Source organism: Ornithorhynchus anatinus, chromosome 1 (assembly GCF_004115215.2).
Source record: "Ornithorhynchus anatinus isolate Pmale09 chromosome 1, mOrnAna1.pri.v4, whole genome shotgun sequence".
Lineage (NCBI taxonomy): Eukaryota > Metazoa > Chordata > Mammalia > Monotremata > Ornithorhynchidae > Ornithorhynchus > Ornithorhynchus anatinus.
Genome location: NC_041728.1, coordinates 132587357 through 132609377, shown reverse-complemented (window position 1 = coordinate 132609377; position 22021 = coordinate 132587357). Strand labels below are relative to the sequence as shown.

Genomic DNA, 22021 nt, shown 5'->3' with positions numbered 1-22021 from the left:
AACATACACACACACACCCAGAACCTAGACACACCATTCATACTTCCCCAACACACACACGCATACACACACACACACACACACACATACACCTGGAACCTAGGTATACCAATCATACTGCCCCATCACACACACATATACACACACACACACACCCCCCCCAGCAGCGTGGCTCAGTGGAAAGAGCCTGGGTTTCGGAGTCAGAGGTCATGAGTTCGACTCCCGGCTCTGCCACTCGTCATCTGTGTGACTGTGGGCAAGTCACTTCACTTCTCTGTGCCTCAGTTCCCTCATCTGTAAAATGGGGATTAAAAGTGTGTGAGCCCCACGTGGGATGACCTGATGACCCTGTATCTCCCCCAGCGCTTAGAACAGTGCTCGGCACCTAGTAAGCGCTTAACAAACAAAACAAATACCCCAGAACCAAACACATCATTCATATGGCCCCAACACACACACACACACTACCCAGGCCCCCCCTCCCCACAATCCTGCCCACCCCAGAGCCCCAGGGCCGGACAAGCCTGCGAGCCTTCCCAGGACGGGTGGGGGCAAGAACTCCAAGGGGGGTCCTGCTACTCTGCTCAGCTCCGCTTTTTTTAAAATGGTAATTGTTAAGCGCTGATTATGCCAGACACTCTACTCTGCTGTTGTTTCTCTCCTTGAGCTTGAGCGGCCCCAGGTTCTCACTCTCCCTGCCCCCCTTAGCCCAGAGTGAGACGTTTGGCAGTCCTAATGGCCCTCGGGCAGGTAGAGGAGCCTGCCTCGACTGGGCTGAGCAGGAGGGAATGGATGGCATGGCTTAGGGAAAGATTTGGGAGAACCGGGTCTGGAGATCTCTTGGCTAGAGGAATGATTCAGGGGCCAGGCTAGAAGGTGTCCTGGGGAAAACAGGGCTGATATAATCCTAAGGTAGAGGAAGGGAAAGCAGTGTGGCCAAATGGAAAGAGCTCAGGCCTGGAAGTCAGAGGATCTGGATTCTAATAATAATTGTGGTATTTGTTAAGCGCTTACTGTGTGCCAGGCACTGTACTAATCGCTGGGGTGGATACAAGTAAATGGGGTTGGACACAGTCCCTCTCCTATGTGGGGCTCACAGGCTCAATCCCCATTTTACAGATGGCAGAGAGATGGTGGAGCCAGGATTAGAACCCATGACCTTTTATTCCAGCTTCACCACATACCTGCTGGATGACTTTGGGCAAATCACTTCACTTCTCTGTGCCTCAGTTCTCTCCTCTGCAAAATGGGGATTCAAGCCCTGTTCTTCCTCCTACTTAGTCTGAGCCCCTTGTGAGACCTAGTTGTCTTGCGTCTACCCCAGCACTTAGTACAGTGCTTGGTACATAGTAGATGCAACCATAAAATGGGGATGAAGAACCCTACGTGGAACAGACATTTTGTCTGACCCGATTATCTTGTATCTACTCCAGCACTCAGTATAGTGCCTGGCACATAGTAAGAGCTTAACGAATACCAATCAGTCAATCAGTCAAATGCTTAACAAATATTATAATAATACTAATAATAACTCTCCCCTAAGGGACAGAGTTCCTAGTTCCTATCCTCTTTCCACTTTCCTGTGCCAGGGATGTGACAGGCTTGATCCTTGCTGCAGGTGATCTCCTCTTGGGTCCCAGAAGACCTCACTCCAAGTGAGGTGGAGTGAGGGGAGACTCAGGTTCTTGTCACTGTCAGTAGCCCCCATCCCAACTCTCACCTGCCTGGAAGTTGTTTTTTTGACAGACAGAAGGACAAGGACAGTCCCTGTGGACACTTACACGTCAGCACCCTGCCTCCTCCCCTGGGCATTGTCTAAGCAGCTGCAACAACAAAAAACAGCTGGAGGGAAAGCAGGAGAAGAAGTCTGCAAAGGATATTTTTGATATTTTTGTGGCCAGGCACATCCTTTCTCCTTTTGCCCACCCAAAATGGGCATTCAATCAAAGATCTAGCCAGAGCATGCCCAATCTATTAAAGTGTTCCATCAGTCATTCATTCAATCGTATTTATTGAGTGCTTACAGTGTGCAAAACACTGAGCTAAGCACTTGGGAGAGTACACTATAACAACAAACAGACATATTCCCTGCCCACAAGGAGCTCACAGTCTAGAGGGGGAAATAGACATTAATATAAATAAATAAATAAATAACAGATATGTAGAGATAGATGCATATTTGCTGGGGGGATGGGAGGGAGCATGAATGAAGGGAGCAAGTGAGGGTGATGCAGAAGTGTGTGGGAGAAGAGGAGAGGAGGGCTTAGTCAGGAAAGGCTTCTTGGAGGAGATGGGCCTTCAATAAGACTTTGAAGTTGGGGGAGAGCAATTATCTGTCTGATAGGAGGCGGAAGGGCAACCCAGGCCAGTGGTAAGATGTGGGCAAGAGTCGGCACTGAGGTAGACGAGATCGAGGTACACGAGAAGGTTAGTATTAAGGAGCAAAGTGTGAAGGATGGGATTGTAGTAGGAGAGTAGCAAGGTGAGGTAGGAGAGGGCAAGATGATTGAGCGCTTCAAAGCCAATAGTGAGGAGTTTTTATTTGATAAGGAGGTGGATGGGTGACCACTGGAGTTTCTTGAGGAGTGGGGAAATGTTTCTGAAGGAAAATGATCTGGGCAGCAGAATGGAGTATGGACTGGATTGGGGAGAGGCAGGAGATAGGGAGGTCAGCAAGGAGGCTGATAGAATGATCAAGGCGGGATATGATAAGTGGTTGCTTTTATAGGGTAGCAGTTTGGATGGGGAGGAAGGGGAGGATTTTAGAAATGTTCTGAAGGTAGAACTGTCAGGATTTAGTGATGGCTTGAATATGTGGGTTCTGCTGAGGCGCTGGGCTTGAAGGCCTAGCTGTTAATGTTGAGAGACACTGAAACTGTTACCTTACCAGAATTCATCATTTTTACAAGCCAGTTCTTCCACTTCATCCTGCTACACTTACTCCCCTGACTCCTAATCTTATTGTTTTAATACTAATTCAATGTCATTCACCCAAAAAGCGCTAAATGAATTGCTCTACTCCAAACCTGAAATGTAGCGAGATGATCATTTTCTCTCCCCCGTCTCTCTTAGTATAGTGCTTGGCATGTAATAAGTGTTTAACAAATATTATTATTCTTATCCTTGCTGGCCATGGTCCTCACTATTCAACACACAAATAAACTGGCCCCGTATCTTTGACAAAATGTAAATCCTTTATTGAAGTGAATGTTTGTTCTAAGTTGACAAGTTGTCTATACCTCTCTTTTCATGTTCGCATGTTTGAGGACAAAGACTGTCTGCTGGCTTAACTTTATGCTGCGTCTCACTCTGTGGAGATCCTGGGGCCAGGCCAGAGCAGACCCCCATCTATGCTAGGGCTGAGGATGGGACTGGATAGAACTGGCGGTGGAGAGATGAGATGCTTCTCACCCCAGCACATCAATCAATCAATCAATGGTATTTATTGAGTGCTTACTCTGAGCACCGACTCAAATTTTTACTGCATGGAAGAAGACAATGGTAAACCACTTCTGTATCTTTACCAAGAAAACTCTATGGGTACATATACTAGAATGACTTTATGACCAAAGATGGACATCCTGAAGAGGGTGTGTCCAAGGAGTCGCTATGGGTCGGAAACGACTGGATGACATTTGAAGAAGATGACTGTAAGCAGAGAGCACTGTACTTTTCTCCTCTATTGCTAACCTTCTCATCTTGTCTGTCTCACCGCCGACCGCTTGTCCATGTCCTGCCTCTGACCTGTAATGCCCTCCCTCTTCATATCCATCAGGCAATTACTCTCCCCTCCTTCAAAGCCTTATTGAATCCACAACTCCTCCAAGAGGCCTTCCCTCTTCTCCTTTTCTTCCACTCCCTTCTGTGTCACCCTGACTTGCTCCCTTTATTCATCTCCCCCTTCCAGCCCCACAGCACTTAGGTACATATGTGTAATTTTATTTATTTATATTAATGTCTGCCACTCCCTCTACACTGTAACCTCATTGTGGGCAGGAAACGTGTCTATTATATTAGTATATTATACTCTCCCAAGAGCTTAGTTCAGTGCTCTGCACACATTAAGCACTCAATAAGTATGATTGACTGACTAAGTGCTTGGGAGAGCAGAATACAACAGATTTCGTAGATGAGATCCCTGCACATGAGGAGCTTGCAGTCTTGAACGGAAGACAGACATTTAAAGAAATTACAGAGAGAAGAAATAGAGAATAATGATAATAATAATTGTAGTATTTAAGTGCTTATTATGTGCCAGGCACTGTACTGAGTACTGGGGTGAACACGAGCAAATCAGGTTGGTCACAGTCCCTGTCCCACCTGGGGCTCACAGTCTTAATCCATTTTACAGGTGAGGTCATTGAGGCACACAGAAGTAAAGTGATTTGCCCAAGGTCACACAGGACACAAGTAGAAGAGCTGGGTTTAGAACCCAGGTCCTTCTGACTCCCAGTCCTGTGTTCTATCCAGTATGAATATAAATGCTGTGGGCTGAATTGGGTATTAAAGTGCTGAAGGGGTCCAGAGACCGCAGAGTCAACGGTTAGCGGAGAGCAGATAAGGGAAATGAGCGCTTAGTTAGGGAAGGCCTCACTCAGCTCACTGCAGACCTTTGAGAACACTGAAGTTGGAAACGTTTGTGCTTCTATTTTCATTACCAGGTCAACTCTAAACAGGAGTCTGGCCTATGCCAAAAGTCAATTTTGACTTTTAAACCGGAGTGAGGGCAGTGAGGCCAAGCCATTGACAGGTGCCCGGTCACTCCAATAGGACCAGGGTCTGCTCAGGGACGGGGGAAGGGTAAGGCCTCTCAAACCACAGCGGTGGAGAGACCCAAGCTCACCCAGCGGCCCGGAGTGGCCGAGGAAACCCTGCTGGGCTGGGCCTGACCAGACCGCATCCTGATGGCCCTCGGCGGGCGGACAGGAGAGGAGGCTGGCCCTCCCCAAGGTGAACCCAGAGAGGAGCCTTCCCTCTGCCCAGAGCCGTGCCGGCTCGCTGCGGGAACTGACGGAACCGTGGATAGCCCATGGCTATGCCATGGCCTCTGCGGGGCTGGCGTCTTGCTCAGACCAAGTCTGCTCCTTGTTCCTGACCACTGGAGGTGGGAGACCCCAGCCCCTCTCCCTGCCACCCTCACCATCATCATGGAGCCATGAGAAAAGAACAAAAAAAAACATCCGCTTTCAAATCATTCAAGCTGCAACGGGTGCATGGCTTCTTTTACCCATGTCCATTCCACTTCCCTTTTTTCTTTTTTAATGGTATTTGTTAAGCGCTTACTTTGTGCCAGGAACTGTTCTAAACGCTGGGGTAGATACAAGGTTATAAGGTTGGACACAGCCCCTGAACCACATAGGGCTCACATTCTTAATCCCCATTTTACAGATGAGGGAACTGAGGTACAGAGAAGAGAAGTAACTTGCCTAAACTCACACAGCAGACAAGTTGTGGAGCTGGGATTAGAACCCAGGTCCTGACTCCCAGGCCCATGCTCTATCCACCAGGCCCCGCTGTTTCTCACCCACCCCTGGTTCCAGCCCAAAATCTATCCATGCAGATTGAGCAATGGAAATTGAACAAAATAACCAACATGTTAAGGAAAATTTACCCTTCCTGGCCCGATTAGATCCACTGAGGTCTTAGATTGCTCCAGTCATTTGAGTACTGAGATCACATCAGCTAACTTGCATGGATTCTCCCAAGCATTTAGGTAATGCTCAAGGTAAGTGCTCAGTAAATATGACTGATTAATTGATCTCACAGACACTTGACAATTCTTTGATGGCTCAAATTACTACTACATGGCAGCCTGAAAACCCCAAGTCCCAACACTCACACAGCCCCAGCTGCTTAGGGGTCGTGGCCCTCCAGGCCCAAGGCAGAAGCTGATGGTTGCCCATCCCATTCATTCCTGGATGTCCTGTCCAAAACTCTCTCCCTCCTCCTCGCTGATCTCCCACTCCAACCCAATCTGCACACTCTGTTCTAATGCCAAACTACTCTCTGTACCTCAGCTTCATCTATCTCACCACCGTCCCCTGTCGATGTTCTCCCTCGGGCCCGGAACTTCCTCCTGGCAGTCCTCCACTCTCCCCCCTTTCAAAAATCCTCCTAAAATCACACCTCCTCCAAGAGGCCTTCCCAGACAAGCCTTCATTTCCCCCATCACTCTACCCATCTGCATCCACTATGCACTCGGCTGTGGACTCTTCAAGCACTTTGATACTCATCTCAGTACCACAACGTTTGTGTGCGTATCTTTATACTCTACCATTTCTCCTATCTGTAATTTATCTTAATATCTGTCTCCCTCTGCAGACTGTCAGCTCCTTGATGGCAGGGATCATGTCTACCAACTCTATTGCATTGTACTTTGCCAAGTGCTTAATACAGTGTTCTGCACACAGTAAGCGCTCAATCAATCAATCAAAGGTATTTATTGAGTGTTTACTATGTGCAGACTATTGCATGACTTAGTGGATAGAATACGGGTGGGAGTCAGAAGGACCTGGGTTTTAATCCTCAGCTCTGCCACCTATCTCCTGTGTGACCTTGGGCAAGCCATTTCACTTCTCTGTGCCTCAGTTACCTTATCTCTAAAATAGGAATTAAGATTATGAGCCCACGAGGAATAGGGACTGTGTCCACCTGATTTGCTTGTATCCACTCGAACGCTTAATATAGTGCCTACCACATAGTAAGTGCTTAATAAATACCACAAGTATTATTATTATTATTATTGAACTACGCTCTTGGGGGAGTACAATACAACGGCTTTGGCAGACACATCCTCTTCCCACAACAGGTTTATGGTAAAAAGGGATAAATACATTGACTGATTAATCGATTGACCTTTCTTCCCCATATACTCTCCTTTGCAGGAGATTCCCTAGACTCTTCTCTCTCATTCTCCAAACTCTTACGTTGTGAATCAAGATTACTACACAGAGAAAGTTGGAAAGTCCCCACCTCTGATGCTGTATACAAGTTCTCTCCCCAACCCCAGTCATCCAACCGCCTCAAATGAGGAGCAGTGTGACCTGATTAACTTGTAGCTACCCCAGTGCTTAGAACAGTGCTTGGCACAAAGTAAGAGTTTAGCAAGTATCATGATTATTATTAGTGGAAAGAGCCCAGGCCTGGGGGCTCGGAGGACCTGGAGTCTAATCCTGGCTCTGCCACTTGTCTGCTGAGTGACCTTGGTCAAGTCATTTCACTTCTCTGTGTTTCAGCTTCCTCATGTGTAAGGGGGGGATTAAGGCCTCCTACTTATACTGTGAGCCCCATGTCGACAGGGACTATGTCCAACCTGATAATCTTGAATCTATGCCAGCGTTTAATATAGTGCTTGGCACATAGTAAGTGGGTTAACAAATACCACCATTATTAACTACGATCTCTCCACTCTCTTCCTCCTTCCCAGAGGTGACATCAGACAGACAGACAGAAAGAGATTGTTTTTTAATAAATACAGAAATCTCCAAAAATGACTCTGCTCAACACAGGGACCACAGGGAGACAGGGAGATGGTCCCTTGATGTTGAGTGATGATAAATTAAAAATCCCAACAAGCCAGTGTCACTATGTACAGGGGCCAAGGAGCAGGGAGGGAGGGAGAAGATGGGATCTCCAGGGGATTGGTGGGGTTGGGAGGCTGAGGGCTTCAGCCTGGGGGTTTGGGGGAGAGGGCAAGGGAAAGGCTACCCAGGTGCTGTTTTCACCTGAGGCTAGGGCACGAGCCACACTTCCCCCCACCCCAAGGGTCTGAGGTCCCAGAGAGCCGGCAGGGCATGGCTTTAGCAGGGACGGGGAGTCTGCAGACAGTGGTTAGCCCGTTGGTGAATACGAGTGCCCGGCTCCCTCCCAGTAGCCCAGCTGCCCGCCTCCTTTGGCCATCCTGTCTCCAGGTTGCTTCCTAGGAGTCCCCAACTGCTTTCTCCTGCTCCAGCTCTGATGCCATTCCTAGTGCTGGGGCTGCAGGACACACAGGAAGGGGTGAATAGAGGGGAGCAAAAGAGAAGAGTGAGAGGACCAGGGCCAAGCATGCCCGATCTCCAAACTCATAAGTGCAGCCCCGTGACCCAGGTCCTTCTGGGCTTTCCTTGGACTCCCCGGCCCACCTTACTCACTCTGTGGGGGGCACCGGGAGCAGCACCTCTTCTCCTTTGCTGAGCCACAGGAGGAGGAAGAGGAGGAGGATAAGCAGTCATCCCTCTGACAGTGCGGCACTCCGGCCTGAGGCGGCAGGGGCAGGAAGCTCAGGTCAACCAGGAAGTCCAGGGAAGTCCACGTCTCTATTGGTCCCCACACCCCTGAGAGCCCCATCCTTCCTCCCCATCTTGTCCAGGCCTCCCCCTCCCCGCAACCGCCTGGCCTTTCCATAGCCCACCCTGTGCATATTGGATTGGCCCCTTCCTCTGACATCTTTGCCCCCCTTCCTGCCCCTCTGCCTCCCTCGCCCTCAGCTAACCCCACCACTCACCCCACACCAGCAGGTGACACAGCTCATCTCCCCAAAAGGTGGCACGGACGGGTGCCAGCGCTGGCTTTCCGGAAACCACTGCCCCCCAAAGCGGCAGCCCCGGGGCCCATCTGCCTGCATGGGGTCCCCCAGATGGGCCTGGGGCCCTGACCCCTCTATACAGAGGGACAGACCGGGGAGGAGAAGATGAAGGGAGGGAGGGAGGGAAGGGTTAGAGTTAGGAAGCCATCCGTCCCCCTTACTCAGATCCAGGGCAGTCAAAGATCTTGCCCTGCCCTGGGGGTGGGGTGGGGTGTCAAAGAGTCAGGGCATTGCTCACCCTCACCCCAAGACCCTGCTCCCTTCTCCTCATAGGACTTCCATCTGTGCCCACCCCTTTTACCTGGGCACTGTTTGCAGCAGTCAGTGGGGTTGGCACGGATGGGCTGAGAGCAGGTCAAACGGGGACATTGCACCTTCTCGCAATGAACCTCCCCCGTGGCTCCCTGCAGGAGAGCCGGGACCAAGGAAGGGGGTCAGAGATGCACCAGCCCCCAGGCCAGGCCCTTCTGTCTTGGCTAGACCCCCAGACCTAGCCGCCCACCCACCCAGACAGCTTTCGCCGCCCCCTCCCACCACGGGCCTCCTCTCTGGCTGCTCTTCCCTCTGAACCTCCCCACCTTCTCGGCTAGCTGTCTTCTCCTCTTCCTCCTCTGGAGGAAATAGGGCCTGGAACTCAGCCCACAGGTGGGGCAGGTGAAAGAGCGGTGGCAGATCTTGTTAAAAAGGGTGGGATTCACGGACCGGAAAGAGGCAGGGACAGGTCAGAGCCTTGAGATTTGGAGCCAGGGGTGTGATGGGGAGGGTGGGGTATGAGAGGGATGGTGTTCAGGAATCCTGAGGCAGGGCTGAGTACCTTACAAGTGCAGATAGCACACTTAATGAGGCCAAAAGGTGGCACCACGGGGTGCCAACGGGTGCCCGCAGCACGCCAGCTCCGGTCGCCATCAAAGTAGCAGCCTTGGAGGGGACACAGTGGGAGAGAAGGAGAGAACGGCTGGAGGTCAGGATCGTTGAGTCTGCCCCTCGGGAGCTGGGCAGACCAGAGCCCAGAGGGCCTACTGACCAAACTCTGGGCTGGGCCAACTGGGAATCCAATCCCTCCCCACAGAACACTACTCCCCTACTGCTATTTCCCACTCACTCTAGCTGACTCCCTCCCTTGATGCCCCTTCACCACCCACCACCCCTCAACCTCACCTTCTCCAGGGTCCCGGCTCTGATCCAACCCCTCCCTGACTTGGAGGTCCAGTGTCTCTGCAGAACCGATAGGTTGGTGAAAGGAGCAGGGGAACGAAGAACATCACCCCTTCTCCCAGGCTTCTCTCCCATCTTCCCTTCTCTCCCTCATCCTCCCACCCTCATCCCTCCCTCCTCCCCTATTTCCTGGCCTCCCTGGAGATTTACCAGGGCAGACGGGGCAGCACCGGTCTGGGGGCTGCACAGGCCGTGGGCAGTTGAGCAGTGGACACACAACGGGGTCACAGATCACTGTGCGTTTCTATCGGGGACAGGGTGAAGGAAAGAGGAGAGGAGGCAACAGTCAGGCCTAATGCCCCATCTCAGCCCCTTCTCAAGCCCCATCAGCCGCCCACGGCCCACTCCAGCTCCTCCTATCTGGCCCAGGACCCACTGCCCCCCATCTCCCCATACCTGGCAAGTGCAGAGGGAACAGATGGGGTCATAGTTGGGGGCCCAGCGGGCACCATGTGGATGCTGCTGCCCCTCAAAGAAGCAGTGGCTGGGATCCCGGAGGCGCCCCCCTCCACTGGGCCTGGACACCAAAGAGGCTGAGGACTCGGGCGTTGCCATGGGGACCACGGGCCCAGCGCTCTTGGGTCCTTCTGCCGCGGGAACTTGGAAGGGCCTCACAACGTCAGACGCCGCGGCTACCAGCCGCAGGCCGCCGCCCTCACACTGGTTGGGAATGTGCACCTGAGCAGGAAGAGGAGGTAGGGAGTGTTCCGGGGATTGACACGATAAACTCCCCTCCCACCAGCCCCCTCTGAGGTATCACTCTTTCCACAAGGCTCCGGAACTCTCCCGAGACCCCTCCTTGTTTCTTTCTCCCGGGGCCCGTGACCCCGGCCTGTCCCTTCTCCCATGACCCCGGGATCCCATGAGCCTACCTGTCCTCGCAGCTCCCCCCGTGGGTTGCCCTTGGTGCTGACCAAGAGGAAGGCCGTCCCTCGGGACAGGTGTCGCAGCAACTCCGGCTCCAGATCCTTGACCACTCCCTGGGCCTGCAGGAGGAGAGTGCCCGCTCCCCCTGAATGTCCGCTCCCTCCCCTGCCCACCGTGATTTCAGAGAGCTGGGCCTCTCTGCCCTCTCCCCATTTCCCTCAACCTTCCATGCAAATGCCACAAACCTACTTGTCTCCCAAATGTTTTACCCCCAGCTCCCTATATCCTTTCCACCACTTTGGGTCAATCGATCAGTCAATCAATCCATCAATACTGTCTACTGAGCACTGACTCTGTGCAGAGCACTGTACTATGTGCTTGGGAGAGTACAGCCTAGTGACTTGACACAGTTCTTACACTCAAGGAGGTGACAATCTAGTTGGGGAGACAGATAGTGCTTTGCACACAGTAAGTGCTCAATAAATATGAGTGAATGAATAAACAATAAAATAAATTATCTTGCTCCTAACAAGTTTGCCGTCTATTTCATCAGTGGCATTCATGAACATATATTTAAATAATATATTATAAATTACTTGTTTATTCATATTAATGTCTGTCTCCCCCCTAGACTGTAAGCTCATTATGGTCAGGGAACATGTACTCCCCCAAGCCCTTAGTACAGTTCTCTGCACATTGAAAGCACTCAATAAATACCACTGATGGATTGGTTGATCGATAAAATGTAATTTCTTGGGTGTGATCTCTTGAAAATCTCCCCCAACTCCTCCAATACCTCCCTATTCCTGCCCATTCTTTTTCTCTCCCATCTTTCCCAGCAGTATCTCAAAAGGAGATTTCCTACCTCCTCTCAAAATCCACCCCCTCCACCTGTGCTTCCGACCCCATCCCTTTGTACCTTATTAAAACCTCTTCCCATCCTCCCTCCAGACCACCATCTTCAACTGCTCACTCTCCAATAACTCCGTCCTCACTTCTTTCAAAGATAGCCATGTATCTCCTAAACTAAAAAAAAAATCATTCCTTGACCCCATACCAGCTTCCAGTTATCGCCTCATCTCCCTTGAACCATTTCTTTCTATTTTCCTCAGGCAAATTGTTTACACTCTCTGCATCTACTGCCTCTGCTCCAATTCTCTTCTAGATGCCCCTCAAATCTAGCTTCTGCCTCTTCTATTCCACAGAAACTGCCCTCTCAAAGGTCACCAATGACCTCCTTCTCGCTAAATCCACTGGCCTCTACTCCATCCTAATCGTCCTCAGCCTCCCAACTGCCTCTTACATTATGGAACACCCTCTTCTCTGAAAAACATTATCTAACCTTGGCTTCACTGACACTCCCCTCTTCCTGGTTCTCCTCCTATCTCTCTAGCTGCTCATTCTCAGTCTTTTTCACAGGCTCCTCTTCTGCCTCCCACCCTGTAACTGTGGGAGGCTCTCAAGGCTCAGTTCTGGCACCCTTTCTATTCTCTACCTATATCCACTTCCACTATCGGCAAATGACTATAGGAATGTGATAACATAGATGCAGGGTGGAACAGGGGTGGGATGAAAGCCTAAGTGGACGAAAGTACATAAGTGATGCAGGTGGAAGGCAAAATTGAGTGGGGAGATGAGATTAGCCAAGGAAGGCTTCCTGGAGGAGACGCAATTTCTGTATGGCTTTGCCCGGGTGGCAAAATGAATGAAATCAACAACTTTGACTCTTGCCTGGCATATGTGGTTACTTGCCCTACGGAGTGGGAAAATGCTTATTTGCAAGACAAGTTTGCTCCACCTTACAGATCAGCTCTTTTCACCCACTACCCTCCACCTGATTCTCTTCTCTCAGACCTTGCTCACCTGTTCACTTCAACTCTGCTCTCGGCTCTCCCAGCTCCGCCCCCAGCCCAGACCTTTTGCTGTGCCTTGAACTCGTTTTCCTTTCAAGTCCACTAGATCACCATTCTTCCCATCTTCAAAACTCTCCTGAAATTCTGTCCTCCAGAAAGCCTTCTCTCATTAATTCCTACCACCCCAAATGGTCTCAATCCTGACAGCCTCCTAAATCAATCAGTCAATCAATCAGTGGTATTTATTGAGTGCTTACTATACAGAGAGCACTAAACACTTACGTATTTTCACCCACCATCAGCATTTTTACATGTGCACATGGAAACACTATTTTATAGATGGGTGGTATTTATTGATTCATGTGTTTTTTCCTACTAGTAGGAAGTTTCTTCCTACTGTCACTTCCTCTTGCTAGTAGCAGTTGTATCCTAGTTCTCCCTTATGCTTCCTCTATTTGTAAATAATTTGTGTCTTCTTGTCTCCCATTAGATTACAAGTTCCTTGGGGGTCTGGATTGGACCGTGCCTTCCATTTCTGGTGGATTCTCCCAGATACTTAATGCCCACAGTGAATGCTCAATAAACGCCGCTGATTAAAGACCACCTCCCCCCACCCCCAAACTCCTCTCACCTCAGGGCCGTAGAATCCCTTGAGAAGTCGCCGAGGCCCGGAGAGGCCAGGGGAGCCAGTGAGGTGGGCAGTCACAGTGCCCTGCTCAGAACCACTGAGCCCAGCTAGCAAGACCTCATAGTGCAGGTGGCAGTGCCCATCCAGGTAGAGCCAGGCGTGCCCCGCTGCCCCACTGCGCACTGGAGGCAGCACCAGGGCTCCCGCCAAGGGCACCGGCAACACTGGGTGGGCAGAGGGGAGAAGACGTGAGGAGAAATGCACCGAAGCTCCTTTTCACCCCCACCTCCACCCCACACTATCCGGACTCCTCCCCTGACCTGAGCTGGGAAGAGAAACCCAGGCCCCAGGAACCCTGGGCAAGCAGCGTCCTCGAGGCGGAGCGCTTCGAGCCCAGCCGGCACAGCTTAATCTCCCGGTGAAAGATCCAGGAAGGAGGCCAGGGACAGGAGAAGGAAGTCCAGAGGTCCGGGGACACCGATGCCCAAGACAAGGTGGAGGCCGAACAGAAGGACACCCACCATCCCGGCGAGCACTGTGCCCAGTGTAGGGCAAGGTTGCGACGTGCCCACGGAGTTCTCCCTCGGGGAAGTCCTTGGTCCCCACACTCAGGAACAGCTCATTCTGAAGCAGCATGTGGGCATCACGGGCACTTAACCCTGGACAGATACCCTTAGCCTGGGAGAGTGCAGACGGAGAGAGGTGAAGAGGCGGCAAAGAGGGCTCGTAAACCAAGAGAAGCAGCATGGCATAGTGGATAGAGCATGGGCCTGGGAGTCAGAAGATCATGGGTTCTAATTCTGGCTCTACCACTTGCCTGCTCTGTGAACTTGGCCAAGTCATTTCAATTCTCTGGGCCTCAATTCCCTTTTCAGTAAAATGGAGATTGAGACCGTGATCTCCACGTGGGACGGGGACTGTGTCCAACTTGATTTGCTTGGATCCACCCCAGCGCTTAAGTACAGTGCCTGGCATATAGTAAGCGCTTAACACATGCCATCATTATTATTATTAAGAGTGCAGCCTGGGTCCAGTCCACTGTATCCAGCTCTCCCCACTATCTGAGGTGAATCTTGGGCCATTTCAGTGTTGGATCCTCTGTGCAAGGGTCCAAAACTCCTGGGAAATGGGGTGAAAGGAGGAAGGGGACATGAGGGTACTGGCCTCCCAATAACGGCCCCTGTCCCTCTCCCCATCCCTGCGGCAACCCTTCCCCAGTTGTCCTCCGGACCGCCTCCCTACGCCCCCTCACCACACTGGCCCCGCCGCGGGAAGTCCCGGTTATCCGGCACAGGACGCTGCGCTGGTTCTTTCTGCGAGGCTTGGTCTCCAGGGTCACAGCCACCACCTCGCTGCTCGTGCCCACCACCTGAACCTAAGGGGAAGGAGGGAGGCGAGGCGGTGGCGGTGAGAGGGAAGTCTGGTATTTTCTCGACTCTGGTTCTTGCTACATCCCTCCCTCCCCGCCCTCCGAAAAGACTCGAGGAATCGGCCTCCAGCAGGCGGAGGCCAACCAATCCTCAGCCCCCTTGGCTCCCCAGCTTCCAGCTTCCCGCATCCCGTTCTTTCAGTTCCTGGCCACCCGCCACCTCCCCCAGCCACTCCAAGATCGGCCCCCTCACCCCTCCATTCGGCCCCCTGCCCCCCGCCAGCCCAGCCTCCCCGGCTCCTCACCTGATAGAGCAGGGAACCGTTCCCCAGCAGGCTGAGGCTGGCAGACCCAGCAGCTCCGGTCTGTGTTGGCGTCAGGGCATCGGCACCACAGAGGACACTTTGCAGCACTGGCAGGGAGACAAGACCGGGGATGCTGGACGAGGGAGGGGACAGGTAATGCCAAGACCTTGCCCCCAGTGTCCGCGCATCTAGGGGCCCCGCCTCCAAAGACTCCAGCCTCCGGGAATCTCACCTCATGCTCTTCACCAGTGACTTCACCCACCAGGGTCCCCGTGCCAACCAAGGGGATTGATTCTTCCCTCGAACCCACCTCCTACCAACAGAGGACTCAGTGTCCTCCCGATCCTCAGCCTCCTATTCTCTGTCCATTCTCCCCTCCCTCCCCCCTCCTTCAGGGCATCAACCTAACTGTGATTGATGCCCTCGGGGCCCTAGCCAGGGCCGGCCACTCACTATCACAACTCTGCCTGGCCATAATGAGCCCACTGATCCGGTGCCCGGGGCCACCTTCCCTCTCCATGGCGATCTGCAGCTTCCCTTGTGCCAGCCACTGCATCTCCTGGGGTGTCAGGCCGGGCAGCACCTCAGCAAAGCCAGGCTCCTGGGGACACAGGAAGGGAGTGGCGGGTCTGTGCCCCAGAGAAAGGCAGAGAGAGGAGAGGGACTGGCACGTACCTGGGCAGAAATATTGGCACGGAGCTCTCGGAGCAGCTGGCCCTCATGCAGGATCTGCAGCTTCAAGGGAACCTGGAAAGGCCCTGTTCGGGGGCAGGTGGGCATCAGCACCACCCAGAGCACACCAAAAGACACTCTCACACACACCCCTTGCCCCCAACCCGTGGAGTTTTGCATCTCTGTCCTTACCCACATCCTCATGCTCCAGCAAGCCCCGGGATAGCAATAGGAAATGCAGGGAGTCCTCTGTGTCACTCAGGGTGAGCAGGGCAATGCCCCCCGTGCCAGGGCGAGGCGGCCCCTCCAACGTCAAGATGGCACTAAAGGTCTCTAGAGCAGGAGGAGGGAGAGGCGGTAGGAGTCCACAGGAAGGGACTAGGGCCGCCTCTTGGCATGAGGACACCCATTTCTTCCCCAGCCACCCTGCCCTGTGGCTCCCTGCCTTACCTGCAGCCAGCCCCCGGTGCCGGTGGAGGGGTCCTCGGATCTCACCCTCCGGGTGGTTGGTAGTCACCAGTGCCACGTGCAGCTGCTCGGCCCTCAGGAGTCGAAGGGATGGGCGGGGAAGGGCCCGCCACACGCCACACACCTGTGGGACAGTCACTGTCACCCGGGGCAGAAGGTAGAACTCCGTCACCAAGGCCCAGACCAACAGGCCTGAGTCAGTTGGGCCAAATGACGACCGTCCTTCACAGAAATATGGACAGAGAGATATGGTGTCTGTTTATTGTTCATTCATTCAATCGTATTTATTGTATTGCTGTATTGTAATAATAAAAATAATAATAATGAGGATGATGGCATTTGTTAAGCGCTTACTATGTGCAAAGTACATGTTCTAAGCACTAGGGGGGATATAAGGTGATCAGGTTGTCCCACGTGGGGCTCACAGTCTTAATCCCCAATTTACAGATGAGGCAACTGAGGCACAGAGAAATGAAGTGACTGGCCCAAAGTCACACAGCTGACAAGTGGCGGAGCCAGGATTAGAACCCATGACCACTGACTCCCAAGCTCAGGCTCTTTCCGTTGAGGACTCGGGGCTCTGTACACGGTAAGGGCTCAATAAATACGATTGAATGAATAAATATGGTCAGCTAGGCACAGTTGGAATAGCAGCCAGTACCGTTCCAAACTCACGGCTCCCGGAGAAAGGGTCCAGGGTCAGGGGGCTGCTAAGATATCCTTCTGGGATGGAAGGGCAGTGGGATGAGGGGGTGGGGGCTCTAGCAGCATGAGCTGGTGGCTAGCGCATGGGCCTGGGAGTCCGAAGGACCTGGGTTCTAATACTGACTCCACCACTTACTTGTCTGCTGCTGTGTGGCCTTGGGCAAGCCACTTAACTTCTCTGTGCCTCGGTGACCTCATCTGTCAAATGGGGAATAAGACTGTGAGCCCCATGTGGGACTGGGACTGCGTCCGACCTGATAAACTTGTATCTATCCCAGTGCTTAATACAGTGTCTGGCACATAGTAGGTGCTCTAACATGAGAAGCAGCGTGGCTCAGTGGAAAGGGCACGGGTTTTCTAGTCGGAGGTGATGGGTTCGAATCCCTGCTGGGCCACTTGTCAGCTGTGTGACAGTGGGCAAGTCACTTCACTTCTCTGTGCCTCAGTGACCTCATCTGTAAAATGGGGATTAAGACTGTGAGCCCCACATGGGACAACCTGATTCCCTTGTGTCTACCCCAGCGCTTAGAACAGTGCTCTGCACATAGTAAGCGCTTAACAAATACCAACATTATTATTATGAGCCCATTATTGGCCAGGGATTGTCTCTATCTGTTGCCGAATTGTACATTCCAAGCGTTTAGTACAGTGCTCTGCACATAGTAAGCGCTCAATAAATACGATTGAATGAATGAAATACCCCCAAAAAGGGGTTGCTACTATATCCTTCCGGGTTGGGAGGGCAACAGGTGAGAGGTAGTGGGGGGGTCTCACCATTCCATCCAGGGCTGGGGGAGCTGGATGCTCAAAGAGGATATTGCCAGTGGGGTCCGTGAAGCGGACTCGGGTGGGTCGGTCCAGCCTGGGAGGAAGAGAGAGGCATGGAATTGGCCGCCCGGGGCCCCAGAAGCCCAGCTCCACCATGGCCAACTTCCCCAGCGTCCGGTAGCCTTAGGACAACCCTCTGCCCCGGCCCAGCATTCTCACTTCCCTCCCGCGGCTCCTTTCTCTCCCCGGGCATCCCTACCCAACCTGGTCCCGGGGTTCCCTGCCCCAGCTCACCGGCGGTAGGTCAGGGAAAAGCGAAGGCCGGTGCGGAGAAGCGAAACACGGGCTCGGGCCACACCTCTGGATTCGGGGCCGGTCAGCAGGGCCACGAAGTCTGCCAGGGAGAGGCAGAGACCACCAAGAGACGGTTATCTACCCGTGGTCATTCAGCGAGCGTGTGTCGGTGGAAGGGGTCACCACAAACCCTCTCCCCCAGTTCTCCCGGTGAGGATCACCCCAGTCCCTCCAACTGCCCCGGGCATCCCCCTGCCCCTACCCGTATGCCCGTCCTCCCGACCTCGCTCCTCAGGCCCAGGGTCTCCGCGGGCGCTGTAGCTCTGATGCTCCGGGTCCCGGGGATATTCGAAGGCCAAGGCCGCGGGGGTTCTCTCCGGGGTGGTCGGTTCTGGAAGGCGACGGGGTGCAGGGTGCGAGTGGGGAGGTGAGACACCCGAGCTTTCCCTCAGGGCCCCAGGAATTCGAATCCTGATGCCTGTTTACTTGTTTTGATGTCTCTCTCCCCGCCTCTAGACCGTAAACCCGTTGAGGGCAGGGATTGTCTCTATTGATCTATTGTACTGCCCAAGCACTTAGTACAGTGCTCTACACACAGTAAGCGCTCAATAAATACGATTGAATGAACGACGACTCTTCTGGGAAGGGACTAGTAATAACAATTATGTTATTCGTACGGTATGGCACTACGTGCCAGCCACTGTACTAAGCGCTGGGGCGGATAATCGGGTTGGACACAGTCCCCGTCCCACGAAAGGCTCACAGTCTCAATCGCCATTTTTACCGACGAGGTAACTGAGGCCCAGAGAAGTGAAGTGACTCGCCCAAGACCACACAGCAGACAAGTGGCGGAGTCAGGATCAGAACCCACGACCTTCTGAATCCCAGGCCGCTACGCCATGCTGCTTCTCCAAGAGTAGGCAGCCGAGGCCGGCTCCACAGCTAGGACCTCCTGGGAGGTAAAACCTCCATCCCGCCCCGGGTGAGGGGCTCCTGGGTGAGGGTCAGCGCAGCGGAGCTTACCCTGGGGGCAGGAATGGCAACAGTGGCCGGGCAGCAGACGGGGCTGACCGCAGGCCAGGACCGGACACTCGGGTTTGATGTTCTTGCAGCTGACCCGGCCCGGGCCTTTCCCCCGACGACCCCGCGGAGGCTGTGACGAAAGAAGCGTCAGGGAAGAAGGCGGGGGGGGGGGATCCCCTCCGGGCACAATCGCGGGGGGGACGGGAGAGAAGGAGGGTCCGCTTCAAGGATCAGCCCGGGGCAGGGATTGGGCTGTCCTGCGAGGGATCCAGGAGCCCGACGTGGCTCTGGAAGAGCAAGAGGCCCGGCTGGGCTAAAGGTCCACGCGGGCCCGGCCCCCCCAGGAACCCGCCCAACTACGATAATAGTAATAGCGGTGGTCGTGAAGCCCTTACTATGTGCCGAGCACCGTTTTAAGCGCTGGGGTAGTTAGAAGGTAGTCAGTTTGTCCCACGTGGGGCTCGCAGTCTTAATCCCCAGTTTTTACAGATGAGGGAACTGAGGCGCAGAGAAGGTAATCGGCTCGCCCAAGGTCACACAGCAGACAAGTGGCGGAGCCGGGATTCGAACCCACGCCCCGTAACTCCCAAGCCCGTGTTCCCTCCACTAAGCCACGCAGCTTCCTGATTTCACCCGGGCGGCCTCGGGCGGGGGACCCCGGGGTCCCGGCTCGCAGTCCTCCCCGCCACTCACCAGCTCACAGGCGCACAGCACGCAGCGCATCACCCCGAAGGGCTCCCCCAGATCCGGATGCCACGTCTCCTCCAGGGCATAGACTTTCCCCCCGAAGGAGCAACCTGTGGGGACTGCGCTCAGACAGCAGCGGCTGCCCCCGCCCCCCAGCCAGCTGCGCCCCCTCCCCAGCAGTAACAGCCCCCCTCCCCGGCAGTTTACAGAGCACCCCCTCAGCAGCTAACAGCCCCCTCCCCAGCAGCCAACCGACCCCCAGCCAGCTGCGCCCCCTCCCCAGAAGCTAACAACCCCCTTCCCAGCAGCTAACGGCCCCCCCCCCCAGCCAGCTGTGCCCCCTCCCCAGCAGCTAACAGCCCCCTCCCCAGCAGCTAACGGACCCCCCGGCCAGTTGCGCCCCCTCCCAGCAACTAACAGCCCCCTCCCCAGCAGCTAACCGACCCCCAGGCAGCCGCGCCCCCTCCCCAGCAGCTAACAGCCCCCTCCCCAGGAGCTAACCACCCCCACAACCAGCTGTGTCCCCTCCCCGGGAGCTAACGAGTCCCCCTGCCAGCTGCGCCCCCTCCCCACCATCTAGACCCTCCTACCAGCTGGACTACCTGGAAGAGTCCCTCCTCTTGGCCGCTCTACCCCAGCGCTAGCCAAGAACGACCCCCTTCCCACTCCCCGCGGTCTTCTCTTCATTCATTCAGTCAATCAGCGGTATTGATTGAGCCCTCGCTGGGTGCGGGGCACTGTCCTAAGCGCTCGGGAAGGACCATTCAGCAATAGAGAGAGGCGATCCCTGCCCATCAAGGGCTCACAGTCCGGAGCGGGGAGAGCTCTGCCCGCTCCGACCGCCCGGACCGTCCCTGCTCGCCGGGCAGACGGTGCTCCGTGCCCGACGGTGCCCCCCTGCCCCTTCATCAGCCCCTCCCCGAGGCCCCCGGGTCACCCGGGCGGCCCCCGTGCCCGGCCCGGTGCCCACCAGAGCGGTGCCCTCGCCTTGCCCCCACGGGGGCCCGTACCTGCCGACCCCCGGGCGGGCAGCAGGTCCTTCTCGGGCCGGATGGGCAGCTGGTGGGGGTCGTGGCCGGCGGCGGCGGAGGAGGCTGGGGGGGCCCGCGGCCAGAGCACCAGGAGTCCGAGGAGCCCGGGGAGCAGCAGCGGCGGAGGAGGGGGCAGCGGTGGGGGCAGCGGGGACGCGAGGCTTGGCATCGTCCGGACCGGGGGGCGGAGGGCACACGGGCCGGGGGATGGGAGGGCACGGATGGAGGATGGGGGGATGGGGGGCTCAGGGGCAGAGGAGGAGGATGGGGGGGGGGGGAAGCAGAGACCGGGAGGATGGGTGGGTGGGGGGCGCGGGGGCAGAGGAGGAGGATGGGTGGGGGTCCCAGAGACCGGGAGGATGGGCGGGGGGCGCCCGGGCAGAGAAGGAGGATGGGTGAGGGTCGCAGAGACCGGGAGGATGGGCTGGGGGCGCAGGGGCAGAGAAGGAGGATGGGTGGGGGGCGCAGAGACAGGGAGGATGGGCGGGGGGCGCAGGGGCAGAGAAGGAGGATGGGTGGGGGGCGCAGAGACAGGGAGGATGGGCGGGGGGCGCAGGGGCAGAGAAGGAGGATGGGTGGGGGGCGCAGAAGCCGGGAGGGAGGATGGGCGGGGGGGGGCGCAGGGGTAGAGGAGGAAGATGGGTGGGGGTCGCAGGGGCCGGGAGGATGGGTGGGGGGGTCTCAGAGGCCGGAAGGGAGGATGGATGGGGGTCGCAGGGGCCGGGAGGTTGGGTCCGGGGTCACAGGGGCAGGGAGGGGGGACTGATCGGGGTCGCGGGGGCCGGGAGGATGGGTGGGGGTCGCAGGGGTAGTGAGGAGGACGGGTGGGGGTCGCAGAGACCGGGAGGGAGAGTGGGCGGGGGCGCAGGGCCGGAGGGAGGATGGGCGGGGGGCGCAGGGGCAGAGAAGGAGGATGGGTGGAGGTTGCAGGGGCACTGAAGGAGGATGGGTGGGGGTCGCAGGGGCCGGGAGGGAGGACAGATAGGGGTCGCAGGGGCTGGGAGAAGGGGTGGGGGTCTCAGGGGCTGGGAGGAGGGGTGGAGATCTCAGGGGCAGAGAGGGAGGATGGGCGGGGGTCGCTGAGTCCGGAAGGATGGGTCGGGGTCGCAGGGGCCGGGAGGGAGGATGGGTGGGGGTCGCGGGGGCTGGGAGGATGGGTGGCCGGCTCGGGGTCCGGAAGGGAGGAGGTGGGGGCGGCAGGGGCCGGGCGAGGTCTCAGGGTCCCGGAGGGAGGACGGGCGGTTGGGGGTCCCGGGGTCCGCGGAGCGTGGGTGGGGGGGCGTCGGCGTCCGGGGGTCCCGGGGGTCCCGGGGGTGCGGGCGGTGGTGCGGCGGTTGCCGGGTGCGGGTGTCGGGGGCCGCGGCGGTCAGGCTGCGGGCAGGGAAGGGCGGCTGGCCCGGCTCCAGCGGCCGGGGGTCCGGGGGTCCGGGGGTCCGGGGGTCCGGGGGTCCGGGGGTCCGGGGGTCCGGGCGTCCGGGCGTCCGGGGTCCGCGTCCAGCGGCCGGGGTCCGGGGTCCGGGGTCCGGGGTCCGGGTCCGGCTTTATGCGGCCCCTCGCCCCGCGGCCGGGC

At 55.8% G+C, this 22021-nt stretch overlaps 1 protein-coding gene across 4 annotated transcripts; it reads right to left on the bottom strand.

Moving 5' to 3' along the window:
• Positions 1 to 7445: 7445 nt before the first annotated feature.
• Positions 7446 to 20670, bottom strand: CHRD (chordin). Of its 4 annotated transcripts, none has more exons than XM_039912996.1 (23): positions 20431 to 20670; positions 19427 to 19530; positions 18734 to 18863; positions 17973 to 18101; positions 17711 to 17810; positions 17423 to 17510; positions 15926 to 16067; positions 15668 to 15808; positions 15479 to 15561; positions 15257 to 15404; positions 14804 to 14910; positions 14382 to 14504; positions 13651 to 13807; positions 13133 to 13353; positions 10654 to 10767; positions 10178 to 10459; positions 9932 to 10025; positions 9725 to 9781; positions 9381 to 9484; positions 8868 to 8970; positions 8486 to 8640; positions 8124 to 8238; positions 7446 to 7977 (listed from the first exon to the last, which is right to left on the bottom strand). In XM_039912996.1, the coding sequence occupies exons 1-22, from the start codon at positions 20618 to 20620 to the stop codon at positions 8125 to 8127; spliced, it is 2886 nt and encodes a 961-aa protein (XP_039768930.1). In that variant the 5' UTR covers positions 20621 to 20670; the 3' UTR covers positions 7446 to 7977; position 8124. The 4 variants fall into 4 exon arrangements, 3 of the variants coding, with proteins under 3 accessions (XP_039768930.1, XP_007663440.1, XP_007663441.1); XM_007665250.2 differs by having other exon boundaries at positions 8133 to 8238; XM_007665251.2 differs by having other exon boundaries at positions 8133 to 8238; positions 17994 to 18101.
• Positions 20671 to 22021: the final 1351 nt, after the last annotated feature.

What these genes read in the sequence shown, in the direction of transcription:
- CHRD (XM_007665250.2), bottom strand. Translation starts at nt 20,620, where the DNA reads ATGCCAAGCCTCGCGTCCCCGCTGCCCCCACCGCTGCCCCCTCCTCCG. An exon ending in ACGGTTCCCTGCTCTATCAG is followed by an intron (nt 14,505 to 14,803) that starts GTGAGGAGCCGG and finishes CCTTCCCCTTAG; the next exon opens with GTTCAGGTGGTGGGCACGAG. An exon ending in CTCCCGGTGCCCCCCACAGA is followed by an intron (nt 7,978 to 8,132) that starts GTGAGTAAGGTG and finishes TGTGTCCTGCAG; the next exon opens with CCCCAGCACTAGGAATGGCA.